We start from the raw sequence: 24,642 nt of genomic DNA, 5'->3' as shown, positions 1-24,642 counted from the left end.
ATCGGATTTTTAAGATTGAGGTGATTTTAAAGTCTAAGTACAATTTCCGATTTAATGAGCTCAATTTTAGGCCTGTAGACATAAAGTTTTTATAGGCTCCTAAAGTTTTCAACTGGAGCGAGTAAAAAGATAATCTCCGTCTGCACAATTTTGTATTCAATGTTAGGTTACAGTTTATTACACCACCATTAGCAGCAAGATAATTTGATCCCTTGATCCAACTTCATGAATAGTATTTTGAGAGACAGCAGGGTCCAGGGCTGCTATTTCTCTCCTGATGTTGACTTCAAGTTCGTGAAGTGAAACTTTTAAAGCCTATAAAATTGTTATTTTCAAATCTACAATTCTAAAATTGGACTCATTAATTCGGAAATTGAACTATATTAAAAATGGTCTCAGTCTTGAAAATCCGATTACAAACGAGTCTGCAGTAGACCTTTATTCCCTGTTTTTTTAAACACCCTGTACATTTGCATATCTGTAATAATACTTTTACATACTATAAATGTTGATTTTTACGTCAATTTATATGTTTTAAAAAAGACATTTTTTTCCAAAATATGCTTTTTTTGGTATGGAGAGAAGAGATTTGTAGGATTATCCATTATTTTTTAATAGTTTCGCAAATGTATAGTTTTCAAAAAGCATCTTTATTTAATGAAAATAAGATATATGGTTAGAAATAGATTTCATCAGGTATATCAGAGCTGGTTTTTTTTAACAATGTGGGCTGATATTTTGATGAAATAGTTGAGGCCCATGGTAGAAATAATATGATTAGTAAAGTTATCTTGGTATTTGTATTTCACACGTCTCAGTTACATACAGTGAAACCCTTAATAACGAATACATCGGAAGAATTTATCAAATGTCGTCTTGACAGTTTTTCAATGAGTTTTATACTGTATTACGCAAATTTCAGTATTTGCGAAAATAAATAAATAGCCATGAATATGCGGGAACAGTTTTAAAGAGTTCCATATAATCATTTAATTAAAAACTAAATATCTGCAACATTCCATTATCAGAAAGTGAAGAATACGACATTTGATAAATTCTATCGATGTATTCGTTATTAAGGGTTTCACTTTATGAAAAATAGGTAAAAATAGGTAGGGAAAATACATTTACATCAGGAGTCTTTTGAACAAAATGATCAAAAACCATATCTTTGCAACCTGATGATGTAAACCTTTAATATTTCAAACTTTGACTATTTGATCTACCAAATTTTATAATTTAAAAAAATCAAAGGTCTGCGATATCATCTTGAAAAGATATTAGGACTGGAAAATTTGGTGCTGAGTAATTAATTTCTTTCTTAGATGTAAAACGGCGTCCTTTGGACAAATTTTTAAATTTGAAAAAAACAATCATTTTTTTGGAAAACCATTTATCTTCGTTCCTCATAGTTTTTTTGTCGTATCTCTGTTCCAGACTATTTTGGTGACAATTCTTTTATAACAATGAATAGAAAAGAGTAGGATGTTAATTTAGAGAAAATGGTAACAAATAGTGGGCCGGCTCACCAACTTAAGTTTAAAAACAATACCAAGATGTTTACTTATTATTTAATTTACCCCATAAAGACACATCATTTTGCATATACTGAGTTTCACAGATTTGAGAGAGATAAGTAAATGTTTACACCAACTTTTGAATTCAAGAATAATTAATATATCACAAAAATTATCATGCAAAACGGTCCATACTCTGTATACACTATATCACAGCAATATAAACAGCTATGCAAATTATGCAACAACTATTGAGACCGGGCTAGCTTTTCTTGACCCATAGTTTTACCTCATACTCTTTGATGCCATGCATATAAAGATTTTAAAGTTTAAAGTTTCAGCTTCTTCAGTTTTAAAGAAGTTTCCAAATCCTTGGTTATGCCAACATATTTTAGTTTATAGTTCATAGCATCCATGTTTGTTTCAGAATGAATAGTTTGCGGCATTTAAGTGCAGTCGTCTTCATCACCGGTTGGATCTCCAGAGTTTGATGTGAACCTTTCTTCGCACAGATAATCTTAAAGAGGAAAAGATCAATCTTTTTTACCATTCTCTTAGAAAGTGGCATGTCTGATTTAAACGGTACCCTTTAAAACTTTATCAGAATATCAATGAGGAAGATATCTTCGGGTTTCTTTCTTGAAACTATTCTAAATTCTCACAATTTCATTAATTGTCTCTGCAACATAAATCCGAAAGTCACTCTCACAGAGAAACTACAATTGGAAACAACTATTTTCAGTCAAAACTATTTTTTTATCACATTCTAGATCAGAGAAAGATTTACAGGGTAGCGTAGTGATTCGGAAATGCCACTTAACAAATTCTAAGCCCTTTTAGGTAAGATATCAAGTGCCTTAATTTCTATTAATAATGATAATTATAAACTAAATATACTATTTTTAGTTGTTAAAATCCTCTGGTCTCAAATTTTCAACTTTATATTTATTTTTAGATGCCTGCATTGAAAGCATAAATAATTCAAGACAAAATTTTGGAATAGAAAACTTTTTGAAATTTGAGAAACAGAAGCAATTGTAAAATTTTAAATAAAAAATTAATAAAAAACTTTTATAAAATATTTGAAAAATTTAGATAAGCTTGTTTTAAACCTCTCCCTGGTATTCTCAATCTGTTTCTGTTTATTCATCAATCTAAAAACCAGAATATTCAATATTTACAAAATTTAAGTTTTTATGAATTCTAATATATAATACTAGCTAATACTAGCATATATAATACTAGTTTGAGATCCCATGCGTTCCCTAGGTACTCAACTCATACTTACTCCCGCCGTTTACCCTCGCTTAGTTGTAAATTTTGAATTTAGCTTTTTTCCCTAAAAGTAAACCCATTCATCTTAGAACCTCAAAACCAAGCTAACAACATGACCGTAATTATCCCGAGCTCCCAAATCAAATTTTAAGGCAAGTCGGTCAAGGTGTTCATGAGTTATGATCGGACATACAAACACAGACAAATTTATATATAGAAGATATAAATTGTTTTCCTCAAAACTTTTCTCCGCATTAAATGAGATAAAATATGTTATTTGAATGATTTGGACCAGACATAATATTAAATGTATGTAAATACACAGAATATCATTTATCATTAAGAACCTCATATCCTTGGGGAGAAATTTACCAAGTCTACTCATAATAAATGTGAGAAGCTAAAAGGAATAGTTTCTAAAAATAAAGTGGAAAGCCAAAAAAAAGAAAGATTAGCTTAGCGTGTTTTTTTCAAAACTCTATAAACGTTTGCAGGGTTCTTTCTGGTAGAATTAATCAGCAAATATTAACTCTTCTTTACTTCAAGGGAGTTATTAAAATCTAAAATTGAATGAAACAATTATCACAAAATCCGTCAAGTCAAAATCTGATAAAAAATGGCAATATGGAAATTTGTTATTCAAAATTTTATTCTTAATAAGGAGAATTTAATATTTCTCAAGATTTGGTGCAGATTTGCACTAATATTCTTTAGCAAATTTTTTTGTTTTATTTTTTTTTCATTTGCAGAGAGATTTTCATAAAATTTTGGACCAGCGTATTATAAAAATTTACCAATTTATTTCTGAAAAATAAAAAAAAATTTACGAAAAACGTTACTTGGATTTCCTTAAATTAAAAATTATTTTTGCATTTTGATGATTACATTTAACTAAAACATGAACCCTACAAAGTTATATTTATTTATATAATGATAATCCCGTTTTTAACTAGTCCTGAATGTATGTAAACTACAGGATAAATTAAACTTCTCAGATCCTTTTTTAACAATCAGTAAAACAAATGATTATTTCCAACTTTTCCTACTAACTACCTACTACGAATTCTATTTTCCTACTAACTACCTACTACGAATTCTATTTTCCTACTAACTACCTACTACGAATTCTATTTTCCTACTAACTACCTACTACGAATTCTATTTTCCTACTAACTACCTACTACGAATTCTATTTTCCTACTAACTACCTACTACGAATTCTATTTTGTCTTTGTTCCAAGCGGGATTATTTCGTAAACATAATTGTGTAGCTAGTATCACATTTAAAACATTTAGCACCGAAAACTACTTCTAGACTCGTGATTTCCTACATGTGGCCTACCTTTTTTTATTTGGAAATTCGTTCATATTCCAGTTTATTAAAAATTAACAAAGCTGTTCAAATGTTTAATATAAACGTCAATTTTAAAGATACAAAGACGGTAGACCACAATTTGGAGAGCTCATTTACTTTCAGTCCTTTTATGATGCCCTTGATGTCATTTATCAATTATAGGAAATCAAAGACGATATTTGACTCGTCTCTCAATTCCTATGTTTAATTGGACACTCTGTATATAGTACAAGCAAGCTATGCTGGATTTTTTTCAGTCTTTTTTCTAAAATGTATGGTTCCCTGTAAACTTTTTTTTCTTTGCCAAATTTTGTAATAAGCAATTAATGAACTATTCTGAAGGCACAAAGCCAAGTTCAACCTTCAAATAATTACATTGAACGAGTTTAAAACCGTTTTTAATGTCTCGTCCTTTATGGGTAAACGGTGCTATTGAACGTTAGAACAGTTTAGTTGATTTTAAATTAAATGGAATCTGGACGAATTTCCTAATATCTCCGTCAACTTTGAAGAAGAAAAAATGGTAGACCACATTTTGGAAATCCCGGGATTACAAGTTTTCGTAGACCTCAGATTGAAACAAAATAGTTTTAAGTTATCAGGTCTCAAAATATAGGGATTAGAAAATTTTAGCTTTTAAAAAGAATTCAATTCCAATTTTCAAACTTACATAAATACAGCGCAATTTGAACTGTGTGCAGGTTTCGATCAATTTTTCATTTTCGAATTTTGATTATATACTCGTCTTCCATTATTACCTACCATATATCAACCAAATACCTGAACAACCCTTTAATCAGAAAACATTTCTACTTTTCATTAAACTATTGAGACAGTGAGTCGCGCAGTTCTTACTTTAGAAAACATTAAGAAATTATCAGAATTAAACACTTTTCATCCCTTTCTGTAAATAAAGAGTCACTTAAAATTACCACGAAGGTCCCTCTCAGGGTGAATATTTTTGAGAATAACCTTTCTCCCCCATCTTTAGGGGGGGGGGGGTGACTGGTTTTTGTCTCAGTACTCCTCTTAAAATGCATTTGTCTTGTGTTTCATGGTGAGATTGGACAAAATGAGTATATTCTGATAATCTTTTAATTTACAAACATTGTATCAAATGTAGCAGCTCTTGCACTGATTTATAATATTTCAATTCATAATTACTTTTCCCGTTCATATATTTATCCTTGAATGGATCCTGTAAACCCGCAATATATTTAGATGTCGTCTTTGTTACAGAGAGCTATTTCGGAAGAAAGGCATTTATTTATAGTAAACGTATAAGAAAGCACAGCGGTTTCGGGATAATCTAATTATCTAAATCTTATTATAACAGCCATATAGAAAAGATTTAAGGGAGTCGGCAGCACGCCAGAACCTTGATTTATTCAGACTTGTTTAAAAACCCTATTTTAAGAGTCTTCAATAAAATGGTGGGTTTTCTTAGCATTTACGCTCTTGCAGAACAAATATCCGTAAAAGCGTTTGATAGGTCTCAAATGAATACTAAAAAATTTCTCAACAATACTGCTGCAATCTCAGTTCAATTACCATACATTGCCGGTCACTCCCTTTAATCCTGGTTTGGCTTTCTGGAGAATTCTAATCATTTATTGATAAAAATATTCGGGATATTGATATTGTATGATGAATATGTAAATGAGGGAAAACAGTTTAAAGAATTGAAAATTTGTTGTTTAAAAATATTCTTGTAATTTCCTGGTTAAGTACGCCAACTCTGCGGAGGAGAGAAAAGATATTAGAACACCAATCCAGGATACTGCTGGACACCATCCTACAATATAGGATACAATACAGGATACAGGTTACAATACAGAATACTGCTGGACAACATCCTACAATATAGGATACAATACAGGATACAGGTTACAATACAGAATACTGCTGGAAAACATCCTACAATATAGGATACAATACAGGATACAGGTTACAATGCAGGATACTGCTGGACAACATCCTACAATATAGGATACAATACAGGATATAGGGTACAATACAGGATACTGCTAAATACCATCCTGCAATATAGGATACAATACAGGATACAGGTTACAATACAGGATACTGCTGGACACCATCCTACAATATAGGATACAATACAGGATATAGGGTACAATACAGGATACTGCTAAATACCATCCTGCAATATAGGATACAATACAGGATACAGGTTACAATACAGGATACTGCTGGACAACATCCTACAATATAGGATACAATACAGGATACAGGGTACAATACAGGATACAGGTTACAATACAGGATACTGCTGGACACCATCCTACAATATAGGATACAATACAGGATACTGCTGGACACCATCCTACAATATAGGATACAATACAGGATACAGGGTACAATACAGGATACTGCTGAATACCATCCTACAATATTGGATACAATACAAGATACAATTCAGGATACAGATTACAGGAAACAATACAGGATACAGGATACAATACAGCATACATGATACAGATTACAATACAATATACAGGGTACAATGCAGGATATTATATCCACTCTAAAAAAATTTAGTAAAATAAGTTTAAATAAAAAAAATAAAAATATCTTTACAGCTAAATCAAATTTTCATATTTCTTTGAAAAAAGTTTGCTTTTAATATTTTAAAAGTAGATACAAAAGCATTTGGTGATTAACTGTATGGATAGTAACAAGAAGTATTAAAAATGGTTAGAAGCTTCCAGCAAACCCACAAACCTTTAATAAATTCATGTTTAAAAAGGATGTTTTTTAATATATCACGTATATAGTGATATCATATAAGATAAAGCATCTTAGAATTAAATTGTGCTTATTTCTTAAAGAGAGTGACTGGCAAGGTTGGGTGTTTAGCTGGAAGTGCAATATTATTTTCTCAACCTGTTCTTAAACTTGGCATTAGTTTCTGTTAGAATTTTAGAATTTTTTTAGTCCAGGTTTTTACGTGAACAAGAAACTATCCCTATAGACTCTAGGTTTACCAGTGAAGGGTTCAAGTCCCCGAAATAAAACATCTTGTCTCTCTTGTGTTCCAAACCAGTAGAGTATTAGTCCTAAAAAATAAAATTTCGCTTTTTAGAAAAACATGAAGATACTGGTTTTAAATTTCCGTGAACTCTTTCGGAAAATGCACTTGTTTGATTTCAGTAGATTTTAAATGCTGGATATAAAATCACAAAAACTAGGTTAGATATGTTTTACTAAAGGAATTGAGTCTTTGTCACAAGCTCGAATTTTCCAATCCATATATCTTTGTAACCTGATAATGTAAACCTTTACTATTTTAAACTTAAATTATGTAATCTGACAGAATTCAGAGTTTGAAAATTTAGCGTTCTAAGACAGTTGGTTGTAAAGATATTGGGGGAAGGAAATCAGAGTTTGAAAATTCAACGTTCTAAGACAGTTGGTTGTAAAGATATTGGGGGAAGGAAATCAGAGTTTGAAAATTCAACGTTCTAAGACAGTTGGTTGTAAAGATATTGGGGGAAGGAAATCAGAGTTTGAAAATTCAGCGTTCTAAGACAGTTTGTTGTAAAGATATAGGGGTAAGGAAATCAGAGTTTGAAAATTCAACGTTCTAAGACAGTTGGTTGTAAAGATATTGGGGGAAGGAAATCAGAGTTTGTGGCAAAAACTCAATTCCTTTGCCTGACCCTAAAGTCCCTCTTAGGTCTTCCCAAAAAGGTGGCCCAATTGGTTCAGCCGTTTTGACGTTTTGACAAATATGTAGATGAGAGTACCTGTTGAAGCTGACCCAGCAGCTAGAAAATACAAAACAGAATCTACTAGAAGACAAGCTGATTGTTGGTAAACAACACCAACAATACCTAGAACAGGTTTACAAAATAATTTTTACTTTAAGGTTAATTATTGTGGATAGAAAGTGTTTGACAATGATCGCATAAAGGGACTGTAAGCGTAATTTAAAGTGACCCTCCGTGCAAAGATTCCAATGTCTGATTTACAACGGTACCATTGAAATTAACCTGATCAATAATGTAGAAGATTTTGTCGTTTTCTAGGTTTTAAAGTGTTCAACTCTGATAAATCCTATATGTTTCCATAGAGTAGGAATGTGCAAGTAACTTTTGTAGATCGAATCTGCAATTGAAAATAATAATCAATTTTCCAAATTATAAACATTGATAATTCATGCTTTTAAGGGAAACGTTGTAGATTGGGCCTTGTCACCTTTGCTTGAAGGGTCACTTGAAATTACACTTACAATCCCAGTAAGCGTAAGTGCAAAATAATCTAAAATGTCCGGTAGATAATAATTTCAAATCAAATCAATAATTTTAAGATTACAATGGTTAGATAGTAAATATACTATTGGACCCATAAAAATGTGGAATAGGAAGACAACTGTAAGACTTAAATCATGATTTTTATTAGTTCAAATAAAATCAAACAGTTTACACACTTACCCCTTTTATTAAGTCTAAATATTTTATTTTTGCTATTTCCTTTAAAACAAATTCAAATATACATTAGATTGCTAAATGTCGTCTTCTTACTCTACGATTTCTAATGGTTCCACCTAAAGTGAAGGAAAATAAATAGTAAATTAATCTTTAAACCAACCTAATATTATAGCAGCTGCTATGATGATAAGACTAGTTAAACTACAGGAAATAGATTTAACAAGAACCCGTAACCAGCGTGGTGGAATACCGGTTTGGTTTGGATATACGTTACTATGGTCTATACATTTCTCGGATAGTGTAGGCATCTCGTCTCGTAGCTTCTGGTAAATTTCATCTAAAAAATATTTATTTTTATATGGAAGAAAAATGTTTCGTTAATTTTCCATGGAAGAGAACAAGATTTTTTTAAACGATTTACATTATTTCTCTTTAACAGAAACATCAAACAGAAATAATATAGCACCATTAGATACTAACTGAACAAAATGTATCATATTTTTATGTGCCCAATTAGGTGACCCAATAATTTAAAAGTCTTTAAAGAAAAATTCATTTTCCTGCAGGTTCGTTTTTTTTTGAAAAGTTCTTTTACACTTTTCCCGATCAGTAAAGAAAAACATTAACGTGTTTAAATGGACAAACAACCGATAAACAAATAAACATGGAACTAAAATACAAAATAAAAATAAACAAGTTTGAAGATGGAAAAAGTGTAGAATTCAAAACTCCAAAGAAATTTTTTTCTTTGGACACTCTGCAGACAGTAGACACATTGTACCTGATTTATAACGTTTAATTTAGCACAGTATGTTCCCGTGACATAAATACTAAGCCATCTTTTAATAATATATTTACATAATTTATGAATATTTTCTATAAACACGCTTGCAGCTGTTAGATTTAAAATTATATTAATGCTTTAAAAACATTTATTGCTAAATCTATAGTAAAAAGTTTATGTTTTCATAATTTCTTTTTTTGAATAAGATTTGAGAAGACCAAACATGTTTTAATTTCTAGTATATAGTCGGATATATTTCCTTTAAAGTCGTATTTTATGCTGCACCCGGTATGTCGGACAATTGATGTATTAATAAAAAAAAACAATTTTATCTAGACTGTATAAATCCATGAATAATAGCTTTCCGTCAATATACAATATCCTTCTTTGTCATACATTTATTTTCAATATTATTTAGGAATAAAAAACACAGAAAACTTTTTTTACTTTTTTATTTAAAAAATAGGAACCATCAAATAGACAATCCAAAAATACAAATACATGCATCTTCGATCACCGATCATCGGAAAACTGATCATTTCGCGGATTTTAGCTCAACCGGTTTAGTCGTTTTTACATCTATTAGAAACAACCAAGCAGACAAGCCAAATATATATATATATGAAGATTACACGAAAAGTATAATTCAATTTTATAAATATTCATTGCTACGTAAATATAAGATGAAATATGAAGAGTACAGTGTCAGATGTTAAACACATATTTTTTGCAGTACAGCTAAACAGCTAAACTACTGCTTTGATATATAAACTACTGCTTTGATATATAAACTACTGCTTTGATATATAAACTACTGCTTTGATATTTAAACTGCTGCTTTGATATATAAACTACTGCTTTGATATAAATGATGAATTGCTCAAGGGGAATAAAACTTTAAAACCCTAAACAAAATAAATACTTATCTAGAACGGTTTAAAACATATTTTACAATTATACACAGTGATATTTCAAAGGATCTTGAACATGGGTAAATGAACTTAAAATGACCGCGCGACGTAACGATTCCATTGTCTGTTTCACAGAATTGGACGTTTAGTTTGCACTGTGATCTTGCCAGGCTACATTTGTTGCACTGGGTAGTCCAGACTAGACAGAACGACTGAATGCATATACAGTACATGTTGTACCGGCTAGGATCATGCAATATTTTGAGTGGGTAAACAAACTCTTTTTGTTTATGTTTATGTACGATGCAAAGAATAGTTGACTTTATTCTCTTTTTTGTTATTTTATTATTGCATTAATATTCTTTTATATCTTGAAAACAAAAGTTTGTGTCACTGCTGTAAAAAGAATAAAAACAAATAAGGCTATAGTAGATACATACATACCAATATATTACATTATGTTTATGTATATTGTGTAGATATATATTGCGTAAATAAGATGTCATAAATCAGTACAATCTAGGCTCCTTAATGAGTTCTTCACCTGATATTATTCCTGATAGGGGTTATAAGGAGAGAATGGGTTCCGTAGAGGGTGAATAAGGGGAGAAAGGGTTCTGGAGGGGGAATAAGGGGAGAAAGGTTTCTGGAAGGGGAATAAGAATAAAAGGGGATCCGTAGAGGGTGAATAAGGAGAGAAAGGGTTATCTGGAGAGGGAATAAGGAGAGAAAGGGTTCTGGAGAGGGGGAATAAGGAGAGAAAGGGTTCTGGAGAGGAATAAGGAGAGAAAGGGTTCTGGAGAGGGAATAAGAAGAGAAAGGGTTCAGGAGAGGGAATAAGGGGAGAAAGGGCTCCGTAGAGGGGAGAATTAGGAGAGATAAAGGGTTACGTAGAGGGGGATTAAGGAGAGAAAGGGTTCTGGAGAGGGAATAAGGAGAGAAAGGGTTCTGGAGAGGGGGAATAAGGAGAGAAAGGGTTCTGGAGAGGGAATAAGGAGAGAAAGGGTTCTGGAGAGGGGGAATAAGGAGAGAAAGGGCTCTGGAGGGGGAATAAGAGGAGAAAGGGTTCTGGAGAGGAAATAAGGAGAGAAAGGGTTCTGGAGAGGGAATAAGAAGAGAAAGGGTTCAGGAGAGGGAATAAGGGGAGAAAGGGCTCCGTAGAGGGGAGAATTAGGAGAGATAAAGGGTTACGTAGAGGGGGATTAAGGATAGAAAGTGTTCCGTAGAGGGTAAATAGGGAGAGAAGGGGTTCCATAGAGTGAGAATAAGGAGAGAAAGGGTCCGTAAAGGGTAAATAAGGGGAAAAAGGGTTCTGAAAGAGGGTAAATAAGGAGGAAAAGGGTTCTGTAGAAGGGGAATAAGAAAAAAAGGGTTCCGTACTCCGTAGAGGGTAAAAAAGTAGATAAAGGTTTCTGAAAAATGGTTGGGTAAAGGAGAAAAAATATATCAGAAGTCAGAGAGTGATGTAGCCTGGGGGAAAGAGATAGGGTTCTGTAGAGTGGGAAGTATGGAAGGAAGGATCAGTTTTGTTTATGGATTTGTGTTCAGAAGTATTATATGTAGAGGTAAGGAATGATATGGGGCATTTATTGACTGTTCTCCGATATATACGCAAATCCAGGAGAAAATAAATTACCTCCTCTACACTAAGACTTAATATAGACCCAACATAATCTAGCATAACCCCAACACACAACGCAAAGAAATTGAGTTTTTGCAATACATTGAAATGTTCTCATCCCTATATCTGTGCAACCTGATAATGTAAACCTACGACTTTCAGTGACAAAGATAAAGGGAATAGAAAATCGGTGTTTGCTGCAAAAACTCAGTTCCTTTTGTGCTTTTAGGGGTTTCTCTCCCCATCAAACAATAAACAATCTGCGTCATTTGGAGAGGTCTAGGCTTTCAGAGCTAATACTTTGGTACACATTTGTACTGGGATTTTTCTTCATAAAAAAATAAAAAACAAACTTCTACATTATTGTTAAATCGGAATTGCGTCACAAAAAGAAGAAGTGCGTCAGGAGACACAATTATTTCGAGTTTTTATGAAGGGAATGAAATGTACGTTTAATTTCCTAACTGGCATCTTAACGATTTATACTTCTAATTTCATATTTATAATCTATATATTGTTTAGAATTTTCAAACATGTAGGCATTAGGTAATAGATAACTATTTTTGGACAAATAAAACATCTTTTTGGTATGAAAGATATTTTCATGTCTGATTTTGTGCGTTTCTTTTGTAAAGCAGGACTCAAACCCGGAGAAAGGTTTTCAAAACAGAGTATAGTTAAAACCAATTAAAGAGATATGTCATATTTCATATTTTTTAATGAATTTGCTATATCTTATAAATATATTGAACGGAAAGCATCGAAAAAAATCTGCAAAATTCACTAAAATAAACAAGAATTTCATTGAGAATTTCACAACTTTGAACGTTCAAATACCTATAACAAGATTTTCGAATATCATTTGACCGGACCTGGAGGGGATTTAAGAATTGCAATCATATTCTTTTCTTGAGAAATATAGAAACATCAAAAAAAAGGATTAATTTTTTTCTGAATCCTAAATCGAAGAAACAATGTTGTTTATTGTACACTTTTTTGGCGTAAGTTTTATAAACAATAATATGCCATGAAATCTTTTAAATTGATAAATAGAATAAAAATGACGAATGTATCTACCTGATATATCTAAACAGGTACTCAGTAAACCACTCCTGACAGGAGCAAGAATATGCGGGTTCAAGAACATTGGAGATTTTCCATCCTGAAATCAAAACAAGAATACATTACAGATTATACATGAACATTGTGTTCAGATTTAACCAAACATTTTTCATGTCTCTAATGTTTAACAACCTTAAAAACGCCAAAGTGCGTTCTATTTCAGGAATCTTAAAATTCGAAAGAATTACTTTTCCAAAATGTGATGAATTTGAGTGAAATAACAGGACAAAACTTAACCAGTTTGAGAGTAAATTTAGTTCGTTTTGTTTTGTGGGATTGAAGCATCTGTTATAGTTTAGTTTCTTTAAACTTTACCCATTTCCTACCTGTACTCTAATATATCTTTAAAAAATGCCTCAACAAATCTTTACAAAAATTTTTTATATTTCTAAATTATGTATTTCCTTATTGGTTAGGCATTCTTCTTCTGAGTATAAATATCGCTGAAGTAGCTTTTAGGTGAATGCCCAGGTATATTCCCAGGTATATCCTCAGGTATATTCCCAGGCATATCCTCAGGTATATTCCCAGGTATATTCCCAGGTATATTCCCAGGTATATTCTCAGGTATTATCCCAGGTATATTCCCAGGTATTTCCAGGTATATTCCCGGGTATATTCCCAGGTATATTCCCAGGTATATTCCCAGGTATATTCCCAGGTATTTCCAGGTATATCCCAGGTATATTTCCAGGTATATTGCCAGGTACATCCCAGGTATATTCCCAGATATATTCCCAGATATATCCTAGGTATATTGCCAGGTATATTCCCAGGTATATTCCCAGGTATTTCCAGGTATATCCCAGGTATTTCCAGGTATATCCCAGGTTTATTTCCAGGTATATTCCCAGGTATATTCCCAGGTATATTTCCAGGTATATTCCCAGGTATATTCCCAGGTATATTCCCAGATATATTCCCATATATATCACAGATATATCCCAGGTATATTCCCAAGTATATTGCCAGGAACATCCCAGGTATATTCCCAGGTATATTGCCTGGTATATTCCCAGATATATTCCCATATATATCCCAGATATATCCCAGGTATATTCCCAGGTATATTTCCAGGTATATTGCCAGGAACATCCCAGGTATATTCCCAGGTATATTGCCAGGTATATTCCCAGATATATTCCCATATATATCCCAGATATATCCCAGGTATGTTCCCAGATATATTCCCAGATATATCCTAGGTATATTGCCAGGTCTGTACAGTGTACTACAGTGTACATATGTTAAAAAGTAAATACTCCCCACTGAGTAAATGGGTGATATGTCTTTTCAGTTTAAGAACAATATCCATTCATCACATAGAGACAACTTAACATTATTCTATCTATCTATCTATCTATCTATCTATCTATCTATCTATCTGTCTATCTATCTATCTATCTTTCTATCTATCTATCAATTTATCTATTTAATTATTTATCTATATATATATATCTCCCTGTTAATATGCTAATAGCTTGAAGGTATCGTGAAAGCTTAATTGCTAAGGTTTCGAAGTTTAAAATAAAATGAAACCCCAAGTTTAGCCACATAATGTTCTACACTTACTAAACTTCTAACATTTAGCAAATAGAAAATACAATTTTGATAATTAGCATAAGCGTAAGCGAAAGCTCTTAATCTTTTTAAAAGGTCTAATAATTAGATTTTGAACTTTTTACTAGGTCTTATAATCATATCTTTTATTCTTTACTAGGTCTAATAATTAGATCTTTTATTATTTACTAGGTCTAATAATTAGATCTTTTATTATTTACTAGGTCTTATAATTAGATCTTTTATTCTTTACTGGGTCTTATAATTAGATCTTTTATTCTTCACTAGGTCTTATAATTAGATATTTTATTCTTTATTAGGTCTTATAATTAGATCTTTTAATCTTTAATATGTCTTATAATTATATCGTTTACTTTTACTAGGTCTTGTAATTAGATCTTTTACTCTTTACTAGGTCTTATAATTAGATCTTTTACTCTTTACTAGGTCTTATAAAAGATCTTTTACTCTTTACTAGGTCTTATAATTAGATCTTTTATTCTTTACTAGGTCTTATAATTATATCTTTTAATCTTTAATATGTCTTATTATTATATCGTTTACTGTTTACTAGGTCTTATAATTAGATCTTTTATTCTTTATTAGGTCTTATAATCATATCTTTTATTCTTTTCTAGGTCTTATAATTAGATCTTTTACTCTTTACTAGGTCTTATAATTAGATCTTTTACTCTTTACTAGGTCTTATAATTAGATCTTTTACTCTTTACTAGGTCGTATAATTAGATCTTTTACTCCTTACTAGGTCTTATAATTATATCGTTTACTTTTTACTAGGTCTTGTAATTAGATCTTTTACTCTTTACTAGGTCTTATAATTAGATCGTTTACTTTTTACTAGTTCTTGTAATTAGATCTTTCATTCTTTACTAGGTCTTATAATTAGATTTTTTATTCTTTACTGGGTCTTATAATTAGATCTTTTACTCTTTACTAGGTCTTATAATTATATTTCTTATTATTCACTAGGTCTTATAATTAGATCTTTTAATCTTTAATATGTCTTATAATTAGATCTTTTTCTATTTGCTAGGTCTTATAATTAGATCTTTTACTCTTTACTAGGTCTTATTATTAGATCTTTTACTATTTGCTAGGTATTAAGATACCATAATTATTACTATTAAAATATGCTGTTTATAAAGTAGCATCTTTTTGACTTATTTTTACAATCCCTTGTAATTATCTCTTTTTACTATCCCTTGTAATTATCTCTTTGGCTTTATATAATATATTTTCTATCCCCTTCTCTTAGAAAGAAACAACCTTAAGCTAGGAGTAAACTAGTCGGATCTTGACTCCATATGTAATCACGGGAAAAATACTCAATAATTGGATCGCAACGACTGTAAACAGGGTTGAGTTTCATTGCAATTCAGATCTATAAATGTTTTCTGGTTTCTTTAAATAAAATAAATTTTTAACTTACAGTGAACCCCCCGGCCCCCTCCTTCCCCGATCCGCTTAGAACCCAATAAAAAGAAATTGAGTCTTTGTAACAAATATTTTCTAATTTCTATATCTTTGTAACCTGATGGTGAAAACCTTTTATATTTCAAACTTATTTGATCTAACAGAATTCACAGTTTAAAATATGTAAGGTCTACGAAACTGGGTTGCAAACATATTGGGATTGGAAAAGCTGAGCTTGGGGCAAAGATTTAATTCCTTTTCTTCAAAACACTTTAGAAAGTTATTGATTCCAGAGAAACGTTGGTAAAGTTTTATTATGGAGAAATATGAAAATTGTTTGGTGTTACATGATTGATCAGAACTCAGAAAATGACGAATTTTCTCATTTGTCTACACAAGATATAGCTATATAAAGAGTAAATTTTCAAACATAAACATTTAAATTCAGAATATCTTACTTTTATACATCAAATTCTTAATACATACAATAAATAAGTTTCAATGAGCACCTTTCGGTGGACCAAAATAAGTATGAAAACTATAAAATATCAAAACTTTTCGATCTCGATCCCATGCTTTCATTTTCCTGCTTATTCTTCTAGAATATTTGGAGATATCTAACCTCTTAAATAATATATCTAACTTCTTAAATGATATATCTAACCTCTTGAATAATATATCTAACCTTGTTAATGATAAATCTCACCTCTTAAATGATTTATCTAATCTTGTAAATGATATATCTAACCTTGTAAATGATATATCTAACCTTGTAAAGGATAAATCTAACCTTGTAAAGGATATATCTAACCTTGTAAAGGATATATCTAACCTTGTAAAGGATATATCTAATCTTGTAAAGGATATATGTAACCCTGTAAAGGATATATCTAACCTCTTAAATAATATATCTAGCCTTGTAAAGGATATATCTAACCTCTTAAATGATATATCTAACCTTATAAAGAATATATCTAACCTCTTAAATAATATATCTAACCTTGTAAATGATATATCTAATCTTGTAAAGGATATATCTAACCTTGTAAATGATATATCTAACCTCTTAAATAATATATCTAATCTTGTAAAGGATATATCTAACCATGTAAATGATATATCTAATCTTGTAAATGATATATCTAACCTCTTAAATAATATATCTAACCTTGTAAAGGATATATCTAACCTCTTAAATGATATATCTAACCTTATAAAGAATATATCTAACCTCTTAAATAATATAGTTAACCTTGTAAAGAATATATCTAATCTCTTAAATGATATATCTAACCTTGTAAATGATATATCTAACCTTGTAAAGGATATATCTAACCTTGTAAAGGATATATCTAACCTCTTAAATAATATATCTAACCTTGTAAATGATATATCTAACCTCTTAAATGATATATCTACTCTTGTAAAGGATATATCTAACCTCTTAAATGATATATCTAACCTCTTAAATTATATATCTAACCTCTTAAATGATATATATAACCTCTTAAATGATATATCTAACCTCTTAAATGATATATCTAACCTCTTAAATGATATATCTAACCTCTTAAATGATATATCTAACCTCTTAAATGATATATCTAACCTTTTCAATGATATATCTAACCTTGTAAAGGATATATCTAACCTCGTAAAGAATATATGTAACCTCGTAAAGGATATACCTAACCTCGTAAAGGATATATCTAACCTCGTATAGGATATATCCTGTGTGAGTAGAATTATGAAGAAGGCCTCCCTCCCAGGAAGGACTGAAGGTGCAGAGAGAGAGTATTAGTAAGGAGAAGGAGGGTAGAACTCCTAATATTTAACACATTGGAAAACAAAGAAAGAGTAATAACAAAGCAAAAAACAAATTCGGAGTTATGCATCGTTGAAATAATTATCTTTGAATGAAAGAAATTTTACAGAAAGGTTTTAAAGTCATCATCAAAATCCCCCTGTGGTTAGAATTCATAGCTATTTTTTTAAAACATGAAATTCATGTATATACATAATTAAAGTAATGAAAAAAAAAAAATTGGAAATACAAATCCCAGAAAAAGTTGTTCTTCTGAACTTGGAATTTTGTTTTACATTGTACATGCAGTAAAATTAGAAATGAGAATTATAATGAATTTCAAAGTTTTATACCTGATGTACAATAGTGAAAAAATAGCCAGGGATTTTTCATCTTCAACCTTCAAAGCATTTCATATTAAAATATTCTTTAACATCTTGTTTTCTTTGTGAAAATACAGAACAAATTCACTTCTCATGTCATAAATGTCAAGGAAAAAAAAGATAATAACCATTTTATTCTCATAATTTTTTAGTTAGTTTAAAAATATTTTTAATATTTCAAAACAATTAAATTTGTTTAAATTGCTTTCTCATATTTGCTAAAATATGCAATTAAACAATAAAATAAACGATTTAAAACTCACAAGCATCTTATTCACAGGTTTTTATCAATTTTATTTTATTTTGAATTACAATCTCGACGTTTTATCTAAAGTTAAAATTCCTTTAATTATACAATTTCACGTCATTCATGTTCACACTACCCCGAGCACACACACACTAGTCCTCACTTACACACAAACACACGCTATAATGTTCACATCCCCAAGCATCCCTATTCTAAAATATATGTATTCTCAGGAGAATGTTTGCTAATGAAATATAATTTGCATATCAGCTTTCAGAAGAAAATGAAAATACAAAATATTAAAAAGTTTAATATGTGCAATGTACATATACTATAAATTCAAGGCGCTTCGCGCCCTTCTTTCTAGGCTTTTAGGGCGCTTCGCGCCCATCTTCTTTTTAAATTGTGATTATGCTCTTTTTGTTTACATTTTAAAACAAAGAAGACAAATTTTTGCGGATTTAAAAAAGAAAATTCGTGGATTTTCAAGAATTTAAATTTTTTACAAAATTAAAAACCTTTTAAACACATTTTAAAATTGTTATCATTCATAACCCTTCCCAGTGGTCACGTGATGTCCCACAAAAAATTTGGGCCCGATCGGTTCAGCCGTTTTGACGTTTATTGGATACAAACAAACAAACAGACACCCAGACAGACAAGCCAAATTTATATTTAGATATCGTACTCGCTGAAGTGCCTGGCATTGCCCAAGAAAAAAAAATTTGGAATTTAAAAAAATAGATTTTTGAAAAAAAAATTCGAATTTTGAAGAAAAAAAAATATTTAATCTATTTTACCCCCAGGGTACCAACGAATTCCCTAAAAAATGTCAGCAAATTCGGTCCAGCCGTTTGGCCAGTGATGGCTAACATGGAAAAATAAACTGTTTTTTTTTTTACTTTTCAGATATATAATTATGCAAATATTTATATATGAGCGAAGAGCTTTATTATAAAGATGTATCTAAATTAAGATTAACTTTTTTAGCCATTTTTGTTATGATTTTTTATTTCACCACTGGTTCCCACGACCAATTTTGCCTATAAAACATCCCTCCCTGCGCTCTGGGTGTTTTGTTGGCAAAATTGGTCTGTAGAGCCCTTGGAAAAGTAAAATTTCCTTATAACTTCCCTGTAAAGTAGTTGTAAAAAATTATTATGCAGACTATGGATTACTGTTATAAATATATATTATCGCTATTTATAAATTTTGAACTATTATTTATTAGCATTAAATAGAATACTGAAAATGCAAACGCGTTTCCCATGAGTCCTATCATTGCATCGGTGCTAGGCTTTACCAGTCTTTGTGATCGTACTGCGTACGCATTATATCGTACCAACCCGTCTAGTGAACCCAGTGTGTGGTGGACCCAGCACGCTTTATCTAACAAATATAGGCTGGCAGGATCCATGTGTTTTTTCGGTACTCACTAAAGAAAGATTGAGTTGAAACTAATACTATGTTGTAACATTTGATTCACATTATTTAAGGAATTATGAATTTTAAACTGTTAAATTATTGTTCCTTACATACATCGTTTAATTTTCTGAAATTTCTTCGTTTCAAAATCAGATTATTCACAAAAAATGTTACAAATATAAATATATGTCTCAAAGTCGTCAGTGTTATAGATATAAATAAAAATCAAAAACAATTTTAATATTTAAAATAATAATGCTTTCCTTTGCTTTAACTGGCGAAACCAGACAGTGTTTGTTGAAAATCTATAAAAACATCAATTTTTATCAAATTCAAATATAATTTAGGGTACCGATTTCAGCAACATAAATTTCAATAAACAGACATTAAAAAAGATATATTTAAAACAGACAAAAGGAATGTATTCACACTTCAAAATGTATATACAAGCTCTTCCCATCAAATTTTTTAAAGATTAAAAAGTCTAAAGTAACTTTTATTAAGACACGCTGGATTTTTACAATTTCACAACCCTTTTAAAACGTTAATTGAAATTATTAAAGTCCAACCAAACTTAATCTTTAATCATTTTAAGATGGTAAAATATGTTTAAAAGTCGAATATAATTACAAGAAATTATACTTAATGTTTCTTTTGAAAGAAATAAAATGATAAACCTGAATATTGCTTAAATATGGAACATTTTTGAAATTATTAGTAAGATATGAAAAATAAAAATTAGATTGGCATAAAAAAAACTTCCCAAAATCCAGAATTCAAAGCAGATCTGAAAATTCTTTCAAATAAATGTTCCATTGCTTTGCAAATATTTAATAAAGCAAATTAAGGCTGGAAATCTTCTGTTAAATCTATCTTGATAAAAATTATGGCAGGAATTTTCAAGGAATAGTCGCTAAGAATTACGTGTACAATCTTTTTTTAATAGAAATTTGAAATGATAAATGTTGACAGATAGCTATTTGATGTTCCCTGAAGCGTATATTCTTGTAGTGGGAACACATGGAACACATCTAAACTTGAAGAAAACACGAATAATCATCAAAACTGGGAACACAGGAACGAGGCACCATAAAAACACTGATCAAGCTGATGATGACGTGAACACAAATGTCATCTACAATATCGGAGATTTTCTACAAACTATAATTTAATTCACAGATTTACAATTAAATCATTATTTTATAATTCCTGTTTTTCTATTAAGGATTGAATCTAGTGTTACCATATAAAAAATGATGGTATGAAATAAAGGAACTCTAAAGCCTGAAACTGATGTGAGTAAATCTACGAATATAGGAAAAAATGTATTTTCAAGTAAAAAAAAGGAACAAATAAGATGATACAAATGAATCATGGAACACCGGAGCTCTTTGGTAGCCTCTCCGCCTTTCATTCACCTCGTACGACGAGTTAATCATCCGTCTTCCGATCCTTCATGAATACTAACTTTCCTTTCGGTTTTAGCCAAGGCCGATCCGATTTTCTCCTTCCTCGTATCAAGCCGTGTTTCATGTCTATTAGCTTGAATTTAAAATAGAATTCCCGTTCCAACAGTAGTTTTGGTTTTCCACGCATTCAAATCTTCCAAACGTTCAAATTAGCATTAAAAGCATGTTTTCTAGGCTGACAGTTTTAACGGATACATCTCTCTACATGATGTTCATGAGGCGACTTATCATCCGTCCCACTTTCTGCACGACCTATAGCTACATACAAAATAGCTAATACATTGTCCTGTTTATAGGCCAGACTACTTGCAATCCGAGCTTAGCTCCGGGTCCGTATGATGACTGGAGGGGTTACTATCCCATTTCCGAGCTATTGAGCTCACACTGGTTACAGTAGTGTCAAATCGGTTAAAATTCTCTTGTTGAATATGAGGGATACTAGGGAAAACTTAACATTTAGTATGATATTAGTTTTAAAAAGATAATATTTAAAGTTAACAATATTCAAATAAATCATATTTGATGTTTTGCATCCAAACTTTGATACTATTCGGTCTGTTTGAGGAAAACAAAGACATAAAATACATTTCTTCTAGAAGAACAAAATATTGGAAGGAAAAACTTCCGGTTTGCATATTTTCCATTACTTAACCATCAGATTAAATAAAAAGAAGTTATTATTGTTTTTAACCAAAAATAGATTAAGGTTTTAATCTACATTTCGATATCCCAAACCCCTGAAGCATCATGCCTTATAGTTGAACTCACTCTATCTGTAAAATGCGTTTTGGACTGAAAACAACTGAGACCGTTGTAAAGCTCTGTAGACATATTTAATCAATTTCACTGACAAGGGGGGGGGGGTTCCCTCCCCGAAATATCGAATGTGAACCTCAGTATCAGGACCTGGAATATTGTATCCGAGAGGATCCAGGATTGTTGCGTAACTGCTAGTTAATCCGTCCTCCGTGGGTTCTTCTCTGGGTACCCAGTATACCTGGTATATTCCAGTATACCTGGTATACTCCAGTATACCTGGTATATTCCTGAATACCTGGTATATTCCAGAATGCCTGGTATACTCCAGAATACCTTGTATACTCTAGAATACCTGGTATACTCCAGAATACCTGGTATACTCAAAATACATGGTATACTCCAGAATACCTGCAGTATACTATACTCCAGGATATCTGGTATACTTCAGAATAGAATACCTGGTATTCTCCAGAATACCTGGTATACTCCAGAATACCTGGCATAGTCCAGAATACCTGGTATACTCCAGAATACCTGGTATACTCCAGAATACCTGGTATACTTCAGAGTACCTGGTATAGTCCAGAATACCTAGTATACTCCAGAATACCTGGTATAGTCCAGAATACCTGGTATACTCCAGAATACCTGGTATACTCCAGAATACCTGGTATACTCCAGAATACCTGGTATACACCAGAATACCTGGTATACTCCAGAATACCTAGTATACTCCAGAATACCTGGTATACTCCAGAATACCTGCAGCATACCATACTCCAGGATACCTGGTATACTTCAGAATACCTGGTATACTCCAGAATACCTGGTATACTCCAGAATACCTGGTATACTCCAGAATACCTGGTATACTCCAGAATACCTGGTATACTCCAGGATAGCTGGTATACTCCAGAATACCTGGTATACTCCAGGATAACACAGTATTACCATATTTTTCATTGCAAATAATTATAGTTGATTTATAGTCCTCGGTTACTGTGCTATCGATTTACCTGGTATACTCCAGAGTACCTGGTATACTTCAGAATACCTGGTATACTCCAGAATACCTAGTATACTCCAGAATACCTGGTTTAGTCCAGAATACCTGGTATACTCCAGAATACCTGTAGTATACTCCAGAATACCTGGTATACTCCAGAATACCTGGTATACTCCAGAATACCAGGTATACTCCAGGATACCTGGTATACTCCAGAATACCTGGTATACTCTAGGATAACCGTATTTTTCATTGCAAATAATTATAGTTGATTTATAGTCCTCGGTTACAGTGCTATTGATTTCATGTATAATAATAATAACAATATAAAGTTTAGTGGGACAAACCTAGTATTTATTGCAGGAATTTGAATTTTCCTTATTTTCCTCAAGCTATACAGGGTGTCTCTAAATAAACAATGGTTAGTTTGTTTGGATATCAAAGTTTGAAGTACATAACCGACTTTTTTACATTATATATACGACGTATATAGTACTATAGATGACTGCAAAAACACTATATATACGACGTATATAGTACTATAGATGACTGCAAAAACTACCCCCTTGGAAATCATAGTTTTTTCCAAAGCCACCTCCCCCCTTTTATAATCTATTAGCGAACAATCACTTGTCGCTCGTGGTGCGCAGAGTGCGAACCATGAAATGAAAGTCAACGTTGAACAATAAGTGACTAATAAGTACATTTTTTAGCTTTAGCACTTTTAACCTAACTCAAACTATGATCTTTGTGGTCAATGGCCAGCTCCTCTCAGTGAGAGACTATATGAGGAAAATTGCTGTTATATCGTTGAATCATGGTAACCTACGTATCCTATACAATCTTGGCAGGGATTATTTGAGACTACTTCTGAATACTGAATATTGAATAGATCTACTTTTCTACACATTGAAGACTGGTGATAAAACTCCGAGATCAGTACTTGTACTTTTTATAAACAGTGGGTCCCTCATTTCCTGACAGTCTAAAATTCGCCATTTTTAATCGTTTTAAAATTTCGTGGAAATTGGTGCTTGTTAAAAAATAATAAATGACAACTTTTATTACGGGTGAAATTTTTCAATTTTGACGATCCAACCCTTACCAGCTTACCAAGTTACCACAATAGAACTTGGGCCATTAGTTCAAGCATCTGTTTGACGTTTTGCAAATGGTTTGATGAAAGTCTTGCACATGTTATGTTATGTTATGTTTGGAAATCATTTATGTCGGTTACGGAGAAAGGGTAGAGTATAGAATGCTGATGGACTGTTTGTACAGGGAAATTGTACAGACTCCTTATCATTGAACATAAAGGTTAACATGTACATTTAAAGAAGAGGGGGATTTTTGTAGACGTCATTTTAAGCATGAATGAAAATGCAGAAACCAATTAATTTTAATGTACATTTGTCAATTCGTTTTTCTAACTCCTTGTGCAAAGTTCAAATATTCAAAAAATATTTATCAATATGAAAAACATGACGCAAAACATTCAAAATGGCTCTTTTGATATAAAA

The 24,642-nt window shown here is 31.4% G+C and overlaps 1 protein-coding gene across 5 annotated transcripts; it reads right to left on the bottom strand.

Moving 5' to 3' along the window:
* Nucleotides 1-1,095: 1,095 nt before the first annotated feature.
* Nucleotides 1,096-24,380, bottom strand: LOC111703410 (uncharacterized). Of its 5 annotated transcripts, none has more exons than XM_023475349.1 (14): nucleotides 24,228-24,380; nucleotides 23,470-23,529; nucleotides 22,264-22,354; nucleotides 20,879-21,023; nucleotides 20,152-20,193; nucleotides 18,187-18,233; nucleotides 17,744-17,853; nucleotides 12,991-13,075; nucleotides 8,758-8,934; nucleotides 7,914-8,000; nucleotides 7,152-7,223; nucleotides 5,866-5,941; nucleotides 2,630-2,671; nucleotides 1,096-2,034 (listed from the first exon to the last, which is right to left on the bottom strand). In XM_023475349.1, exons 4-14 carry the CDS (start codon nucleotides 20,917-20,919, stop codon nucleotides 1,983-1,985), a joined length of 831 nt encoding a protein of 276 aa, XP_023331117.1. In that variant the 5' UTR covers nucleotides 20,920-21,023; nucleotides 22,264-22,354; nucleotides 23,470-23,529; nucleotides 24,228-24,380; the 3' UTR covers nucleotides 1,096-1,982. The 5 variants fall into 5 exon arrangements, with proteins under 5 accessions (XP_023331117.1, XP_023331118.1, XP_023331115.1 ...); XM_023475350.1 differs by having other exon boundaries at nucleotides 24,236-24,380; XM_023475347.1 differs by lacking the exon at nucleotides 22,264-22,354.
* Nucleotides 24,381-24,642: the final 262 nt, after the last annotated feature.

The sequence above is a fragment of the Eurytemora carolleeae genome, unplaced genomic scaffold (assembly GCF_000591075.1).
Source record: "Eurytemora carolleeae unplaced genomic scaffold, Eaff_2.0 scaffold547, whole genome shotgun sequence".
Taxonomy (NCBI): domain Eukaryota; kingdom Metazoa; phylum Arthropoda; class Copepoda; order Calanoida; family Temoridae; genus Eurytemora; species Eurytemora carolleeae.
The sequence above is the reverse complement of the archived record's forward strand: the minus strand, read 5'-3'. Positions and strand labels throughout refer to the sequence as shown.

Coding starts and splice junctions, on each gene's coding strand:
- LOC111703410 (XM_023475349.1), bottom strand. CDS start 20,919: ATGTGTTCCATGTGTTCCCACTACAAGAATATACGCTTCAG. Junction 17,854..18,186: donor TTTTCACTATTGTACATCAG/GTATAAAACTTT, acceptor GTTAAATATTAG/GAGTTCTACCCTCCTTCTCC. Junction 2,672..5,865: donor GAGTTGGCGTACTTAACCAG/GAAATTACAAGA, acceptor TCTGGTTTTTAG/ATTGATGAATAAACAGAAAC.